Below are 8,664 nucleotides of genomic sequence, written 5' to 3'. Positions count from 1 at the left end.
CTCTCTCTCTCTCTCTCTCTCTCTCTCTCTCACACACACACACACACACACACACTTTTAGTGTGTTTAGTTTTGATTGTTTTGTTTTTTAACAAATATTTACTTTGACTGTCATCTGCCCCTGCCCCACAGGAGGACCAAGATAATCTGAGGGGCCTCATCTCTAGTTTTCATGATGGCCACTCAGCCACAGCTGCTCCAGCAACCCAACATGTCCCAAGAACACTAACTTAACAGGACTGCAAAAACAGAAGGCTTTTGGAGAGGGAGCTAAGTGACACCTTTGGGCAGATTCTAATTCCTCACCCCTCCCCCTCCCAGCCACCAAAGCACTCTCTGACCGAAAATAATTAAGCTTTTTTACTTTTTCAAAATGGCTACTTTGGATACAGTTTTAGAAACTTGGCAAGGGACACATCTTTCATTTAGGATGCTGGGCTTACAGTCTGGAAATAGTTTGGAGTCATAGGAAACCATAAAAAAATGCAGCAGTTTATAGTCATGTGAAAACAAGCTTCAGAGTATTTTAATCAAATCTTCCACAAAAATCAAAGTTATACTTGAGCTGTAACCCTAGAGCAGGGGTGGAAAACATGCGGCCTCAAGGCCACAGGTTCCCCACTCCTGCCCTGTAGAGTCAATCTAAAGCAAGGGTTCTTAAGCTTGATTCTGACATGGATTCCCTTTGACTGCCTGGTGAAGCGTCAAAATGATGTTTTTAAATGCATAAGCTAAAATATACAGAATTAAAAGGAAACCCACGTTAGTAAAAATAAAGGTGCAAATCTCATTCCCTTCCAAATTCATAGACACCCTAAAATCTATAGACCCCTAGGATAAGAACCCCTGGATAGAAATTTGCTATTCGTTAAGGTCTTTCTAGGTGCTATGAATCTATAATGTCAAGAGAATCTCCTTCCAGCTGTATGGAATTCTGTGATTGTAAATTATTTTGCATTTACTTATTTGTGAACCAAGAAAGTTCCTTGAAGGTAGCCATGTCTCTTTTTTTCATCTTAACCTTTGTCTTGCCCCCACCTAGCATAGTGCTTGGCACACTTAGTAAGGGCTTATTTAGAGACCCATGGAGAGTGTTTACCTCCTTGAGAATGAAGTTAGCCAGTCACTTTCGAATGGCTGTTCTGTGTTACTATCACTGCCTTATCACCAGGTTTAGGTTGACCCTTCTAGTCTCAGATGAGATAGAAGGGAGAACCAAAACCCCTATAGAACCAGAATCCCATGGGGACACAAGCTACCCTCCAGCCAAGTAAACCTGAGATCCCAGCACATACAGTGTTCTGCAGCTCTGAAACTCCCAAGGGAACAGTCCAGAGGCTAGCCCAGGAAGCATAAGCATTGCCTGAGCTTCAGCCAAAGGCTGCAGGCTTGGACTTCTACACCGCTCCTGGCTGAGGAGTAAGAAAGGGTGAAGAAGGAAAAAGAGAGGGAAGGGGGAGTAAGCAACATGCTCAGGCCTAAGGCAATTCTTCCATTCCTTTTATATGTTGTACTACAAAGATTTCTGGATGTGGGCTTGTAGCAGTTAAAAGGACTGAATTCCTGTCCCAACTTCACTACTCACTAGCTGGGTGACCTTGGACAAGACACTCCCACTTTATGGGCTTCACTTTCCTCTGGGGGAAAAGGAAACAACATGGCAGGACTAGGAACTAGGTCTGAAATTTGATTATTTTAAGTTCCCGCTATTGACTTCCCACGGGAAAGATATTACAGCCTGTTATTAGAGGGCACACAAAGGGACAGAAATGTATTTCTTCCCTGAAGAGACAAAGCATGGACACTTTCCTCAATGGAGAGATAATACTGAACTAATTACCTAAACAGCCCTGAGGCAATACAAATTTGAGTCCAGGCTAAGGTGTAGGGATCCCTTGCATTTTTTTTTTCAGTTTTCATTCAAAGCCCTTCCAAATAGGCCATCTCATTTGAACCCCATAAAAACTGTACAATGGGTATATTTCATAACCCAGTCCTGTCCTCCTTTTCCAATCTTCTTACACTTTATTCCTCTCCATGCACTCTAAGATCCAGCTACACTGGCCTACTTAACATTCCTTGCATATGACTCCATCTCCAATCTCTGTGTCTTTGTACTGGCTGTGCCCTGTCCCTGAAATGTTCTTCCCTTTCATCTCTGACTCCTAGCTTTCCTGGCTTCTTTCAAGACTCAGTTCAAATCCTTCTGTCCCGTTAGATTTTTAAGTCTTTGAAAGCAGGGGCTGTTTTGGGACTTAGTTTGGGGTGGGGAGCGCCTTTGTCTCCCAGGGCTTGGAACATTCGATATTGTTCAGTCATTTCAGTTATGTCCAACTCTTCATGACCCTCATTTGGGTTTTCTTGACAAAGATACTGGAGCAGTTTGCCATTTCCTGATCCAGCTCATTTTGCAGATGGGGAAACTGAGGCAAACAGGATTAAGTGACTTGCCCAGGTCACACAGCTAGTAAGTGTCTGAGGCCAGATTTGATCTTAGGAAGAGGAGTCTTCCTGATTTCAGGCTTGGCACTCTATGGCGTCACCTAGCTGCCCAGCTTGGACACAGTAGGTGCTTAATAAATGCTAATTAACCCACCTTCTGCAGAAGGCTTTTTCCAGTTCTCCCCAGATGCTAGTGCCTTCCCTCCTGAGATTACTCCTTGAAGACAAGGACTGTTTTTACATTTCTTTGTAATTTAAGGTCCTGGGCATTAATTGATTGATTCTAATTTTACAGAGGAAAAAAACTGAGGGTCAATGACTTCAATAAGGTCACACAGCTATTATATCAAGTTATTAGTTGGAATTACAGAATACAGGGGCTAGAAGAGACCTTGGAGATCATTTCATCTACTTCTTTCATTTTATATATGAGGCCCAGAGAGTTGCCACAAGGTCACGGAAGATGAAGCAGGAACCTGAACTTGAGTTTTTCAATTCAAAACCTAGAGCCTACTCCTTTCTCCCTCCCGACCATCCTGCCTCTTTGTTCACTATTCTTCATCCTCCTTTCTCTTCCTCCACCCTACCCTCTCCCCAGGTTCTCCTTCAGCATCCTCTGGCCTCCAGGACCCAGTTCTCAGTGGTTCCCCCTGGAGTCACTCTGGAATCAGAAGCTGTTACCCACCTGCAATATCTACCTCCCACGCAGGCTGTGAGGAAAGAGTTTCAAGCACAAGATAGATACAAATGAGCAATCAAGGGAACCATAACCAGAGGAGGACAAACTAAGCAAAGGGTTAGGTAAGGAAAAGACAGGCTGGGGAAGGGCAAGGTATAAAGGGAGGTGACATGCCTATGGCATTCTACAGGCATTTCATTTGATCTTCAAAACATCCTGAAGAGCCAAGTACTCCAGGGATTATCATCTCCATTTTATAGTTGAGGAAGCTGAGGCTGAAAGGACTTAGCTAGGGTCACACTGCTAGTAAGTAGTAGGTGAAACATTTGAACCCAGGTCTCTGCTGACTCCAGGTCCAATACTCTTTCCACTCCACTGCCCCCAAGACAAATTAATCAAGACTAAAGAATGTAAACCGTCTCGAGCTGGGATCTTCCCAGGTCTTGTTATTGTTGGCACCTGGTGGGTATATATAATGTCAGAGCTCATTTAAATTTGCTCAGTGTCTCCTCATACGTTTCCAGCAAAGGCCCAACAAGGGACCTTTTTGGTTTCACCTTTAACCGAGCAGATCTCCAGCCTGCACTGATATGTTTGCTACAGAAGTAATCTGTATTTCCAGCTACTTCTGCTCTTGGTTAGGCAGGAAGGGAAAAGAAGAGCATTTCAAGGAGAAAAGAGGTCAAGGACAAAGTCAAAAGCTTCAAAGAATACTGAACAAAAAAATAATCGCCAATTGCAGGGGCAATTTTTTTCAGGGAGTTATTTCCAGTCTCTGTAGAGGCCTGGCCCTTAACCCTCTTTGATTTCCTGCTTCACCTTTCTTTGAAAAGAACTCTGTGGCATAGTTATTTTTTAAATAATTTTTAGAATAAATTTTACTTTTTAAAGTTGTTAATAATTTTTTTCTCCTTCCTCTCCCCTCATGGGGGGGGGGGGGAGGAGAAGAAAAAGAAAACCCTTGGCATAGTTTTGGGTTTTTTTGTTTGGGGTTTTTTTTTTCTTTTTTGGTGAGGCAATTGGAGTTGAGTGACTTGCCCAGAGTCACACAGCTAGTAAGTGATATGTATCTGAGGCTGGATTTGAACTCAGGTCCTCCTGACTCCAGGGTCAGTGCTCTAACCACTGCACCACTTAGCTGTTCCTGACATAGTTATTTGTTAAAAGAAATAAATTTACCTTAATCATGTTTGGAAAACTTGAGGGGAACACCTAGAGAGACTAAAGAGTTACCTTTAAAGAGATCACAAGTCCAAGTTTGAATCATAGAATATTAGAGCTAGCAGGGATTCAGTGATCTAAACCCTCATTTTAAACTTGAGGAAACCTAGGCCCAGTGATGAAGAGACTTATCCAAGGCCACAGGTGTAATCAGTAGCAGGGCAAGTAATCAAACCCAGATTTCCAAATCCAATGCTACTTTCTCCAAAACCCAGCAAGGGTTCTCTGCTTCTCTTTCTTCCTCCAACGTTGTCTCTTCTTTGCTGTAAAACTTTAGGCAGAAGTGGCCTAAGCCAGTGCTAGTGGGTAAGTGAGAAGGTGTGGAGAGAAGAAATTCAAGAACTGCACAACAAGGGGGTGGGGGGGGGCAGAAAAGGTACAAACCTCGACCACAGTGGGCAAGAATAAAGAAGTAACTTGAAAAGTGCTTGTGAAAGGACAGCTGTTGGTGAGTGTTCTTTAGCTGAAGTCTATGGCACAGCCCCTCTCCTTACCACCATTGTCACCCCCCCCCCCCCCACTATTACAGTGTTGCACAGCAACCGGATGTGGCCTTAGGGAAGATGAGTCTAACCCGGGAGAGCCTTAGCTAACGGGTACTGGCCTGCATCCCACAGAAGCCAGACCTGGGAGCCAGCGGCGCTGCCCCCCAACTCTTGTCCTGAATACAGAAACCAGCTTTGCTGCCTCCTTCCCCAATCTCCTATTTGACTCTAGAAATCAGTGGCACTGCCTCCCCCAAATCTCCTGCTTTGGCTCCAGGAACTACTTGTGCAGTCTCCACCCCCCCCCCCAAATCTCCTGCCCTGGATCTAGAAACCAGCTGCGTTGCTCCTTCCCCCAATTTTCTACCCTAGCTCCAGGAACCACCTGAGCCCCACCCCCCACACCGCTGCCCCCAGTCTCCTGGCTCTGGCTTCAGGAACCACCTGTACCACCACCCCCACCACACTGCCCTTCCAATCTCCTACCCTAGCTATAGAAACCAGGCGCGTTGCCCCTTCCCCCAATCATCTGCCCTGGCTCCAAAAATCAGCTGCGCTGCCCCCACCCCACCCCACCATCGTCTGCCCAAGCTCTAGGAACCACCTGTACCTCCCCCCAACCTCCTACCTTAGCTCTAGGAACCACCTGCGTACTCGTCAAATCTCGGGGAACTATGGAGCCACCAAGCCCTGGGCCAGACCCCCATAGAACCTGCTGAGCTGCACCCTCCCTTTGCCCCTGGCCAGACCTCCAACGAGCCCTCTACGTTGTTCTTTCCCAATTCCCCTGGCCGGACCCCCGGGGAGCCCGCTACCCCCTCCTATTTCTGCAGGCTGGGACTCCGAAGGAGCCCTCTGCGTTGTCCCTTCCTATTTCCCCTGACCAAACCCCCGGGGAGCCCTCTGCATTGTCCTTTCCCATTTCGTCTGGCCAGACCCCGGGGAGCCCTCTACGCTGCCCCCTCCCATGTCGTCTGGCCAGACCCCAGGGAGCCCTCTGAGCCGCCCCCTCCCAATTCCCCTGGCCGGTCTCCCCCGGAGGCCGCAGCTCTGGCCCCTCTCCCAGTCCCAGCGCGGCCTGGGGCCACCTACTCACCCTGCCCCCAGAGGAGGCTGGGGATCCGGGCCCCACATCCCCGTTTAGCTCGTACTCCTCCGGGCCTGAATCCATGCCGCCGCCCGCGTCCCCGTCGCCGTCGGGGAGCAGAGCGCGCTCCGCAGGGCTGGTGACCGCTGCCGGGCTGCCGGGTTGGGCTGCGCTCCCGTCCAGCTTGGGGCCCTTTCCCGCGCCCGCTTCGCTCTCTGCGGCTCGGCGAGGCTGCAGGACCAGCCCCGGATGGATTTCTCTTCCCGGGCCTGCCTCACCTCCCTCCTTCTCCCGCTCCGCTCGCCGGCAGAGGAGGAGGAGGAGGAGGAGGAGGTTGACGCAGCCCCAACCCCACCACCTCCTTCTCTGGGGGCGGGCAAAATAAAATGTAAATACACTGTTCTGTATTTTTGTAGGGAGGGGAAAAATATCATGGGCGGGGCTAGATAGGCTTGTGAATGAAGCGGGAGGAAAGAGTAGGAAGAGGGATGGGGCCGGGCTGAGGGCTGACGGAGGAGGGTGCCGAATGCTGGTGGGGGTACCAGCAGGGTGTATTCCTGCCCGCCCAGGGGGACCACCTGTTGCCACCTCAGAGGCGCACAGAAGTTCAGATTCTTGGAAGAAGCCCCAGACAGCAACTTGTCCAAACCCCTCCTCATTTAACGGATGGACCCTAACAACTTAATATGGCTTGCCTAGATACCAGCTAGTGGCAAAATGGGGCCAGGCATACTTGGGCCTTCCGTGTTGTCAGGCAACAGGGCTGCAGAATAGGGAGCAAAAGGAGCTCCCTGGGGGCCATATTAACTGTGGCATGTTACAATCGGAAAGGGCCTCGGAGATCACCTAGGGTGTGTGGCACCTCAAGTCCAAATTTCCTAAGCATTCTAAACTTGTTAAGATCTCATAGGATCTTGAACCTAAAGGGGGGGGGGGAGGAACACACCTTAGAAGTCATCTAGTCCAATATGCAGAATGGGACATTTATTTTTGGAGGAGGCCAGTGTGAGAATTTGTTTTGCTTGACTGAGTACTTTTTACAGGTTTTTCTTTGTTTGTTTGGGGGGGGGTGAAAGGAAGAGAAGAAAGCAAATGATTAATTGAAACTATTAAAAATTAAAAAGAAGTCATCTAGTCTAATACTTCCTGATGAGGAAACTGAGGCCTGGGGAGTTAAAGTAACACATCAAAGTCTCCCAGGAAGGGAGTGGGAGAGAAGGTAAGTATTCAAACTCTGCTGTTCTTTCCCCTTTGCCATACTGCTCCATATTATCATAATACTGTGTATGTCAACAAGGGACCTTAAAGATTCTCCTCCAAAATCCTTCGTTTTACAGAGGAGGTCCAAATCACTTCACCAGCTATTAAATGGCAGAACTAGATCTCCAAACTGGATTATCTTTCCAAGCCACAGGAGATCACAGGGCCTCAGACCCTACCAGAAAATGGCCTTCAGCTCTTTTCTTAGACAATGCCTCTTGTTGCTTTCCCCTTAGGACTGGGTAGCCAACAGTTTAATTTCCGGATTTCTAGTGCATGAGAGGTCAGAGTGCAATATGTTTCAGAAACAATCTGTCAATCCCCAAGAACTGACTGAGTGCCTAATATGGGACTAGCACTGTCCTGCTGCTGGAGGTGGGGAGACAAAGATGTCTCCTGCCCTGAGGCATGCAAAGTTAAATAATACCAAGCGTCATATCCCATCCAGCTGTAAAGTTCTGTGACTCTGGGATACTAAGGCAATATAAGCAGTTCCCAAACTAAAAAAACAGCTGCATATAAGACACTACCACTCTTCCCCTGCCCCACCCAACTCCCACACAGTCAAGAACCCTTGTAGAAACCACAAAACTTTGAGAGATTCTGTGTGTCTGGGAAGAAGTGATGAGGAGCTGGCCTGGGCAGTAACCCAGGCAAGACAGGCTTGCCCAGCTAGAGATTCCCCCTGCCCCCAAATTCCTCTTTCAACCAGCTGGACAATGCTCACATTTTTTCCTTTCTCTTTCTTGGCAGCTTGAAGCCATTCAAGAGCCCTTTCAGCTAACAGGCACCATTTAAAAAAAATAAATATGTTCCGTGATATTAACCACTGACATATTTATGTGATTTCAGCTTTCATTCTGACACCTAGGTGTGACAGACACTAAGTAGGAGTTCTGTTTGGGAGGAAAGGGTGGGGAGAAAAGTAATTTGAAAACAGAATTTTTGGAGTAGGTCAAGCATGTCTGGGGCAGTCAGGTGGCAAAGTGGATTGAGTGCCAGGTTTGGAGTCTGGAAGTCCTGAGTTCAAATCCAGCCCCAAGCACTTACTAGGTGTGTGACCCTGACCAAGTCAGTTAACCATGTTGGCCTCAGTTTCCTCATCTGTAAAATGAGCTGGAGAAGGAAATGCAAACTACTCCAGTATCTTTGCCAAGAAAACCCCAAATGGGGTCAGGAAGAGTTGGACAAGACCAAAATGATTCAACAACAACAACAAGCACGCCTGGAAAGGGCCCCAGGGAGGGGTTTAGGCAACATAGGGAATACTAGAAAGAGCTACTAAAAGGAGAAAAGGGCTGTAAAAAGGAATAGGGGAGGTGGCCAAAGACAAACCCAGGGTAAGCACTAATCTTCCCTATTCTTCACCCTCTCCTACTCCGTACCACATGATTCCTGACCTCAGAACCTAGAACTAAGCACCTTCCAGAACACCTGGTTTCTGCCAGAATTCTTAACTTCTTTCAGCTTCTCACTTTGGCTTACTGGCG

At 47.7% G+C, this 8,664-nt stretch overlaps 1 protein-coding gene across 2 annotated transcripts in view; it reads right to left on the bottom strand.

Annotated features, from left to right (window-relative positions):
- NINJ1 (ninjurin 1) overlaps positions 1 to 8,664 on the bottom strand; it is a 74,714-nt gene that overhangs the window by 46,650 nt on the left and 19,400 nt on the right. The window contains exon 1 of one of the 2 annotated variants that reach the window (XM_027837158.1): positions 5,924 to 6,281. The exons of the other annotated variant lie outside the window; for it this stretch is intronic. Coding sequence (XP_027692959.1) covers positions 5,924 to 5,998 — 75 coding nt within the window. The 5' untranslated portion in view covers positions 5,999 to 6,281. Of the gene's footprint in view, positions 1 to 5,923; positions 6,282 to 8,664 lie in introns of those variants that run through there. 2 annotated transcript variants of the gene reach the window in all.

Source organism: Vombatus ursinus, unplaced genomic scaffold, assembly GCF_900497805.2.
Source record: "Vombatus ursinus unplaced genomic scaffold, bare-nosed wombat genome assembly UNPS02014820.1, whole genome shotgun sequence".
Classification (NCBI taxonomy): Eukaryota; Metazoa; Chordata; class Mammalia; order Diprotodontia; family Vombatidae; genus Vombatus; species Vombatus ursinus.
This window is presented reverse-complemented; position numbering and strand designations above follow the sequence as displayed.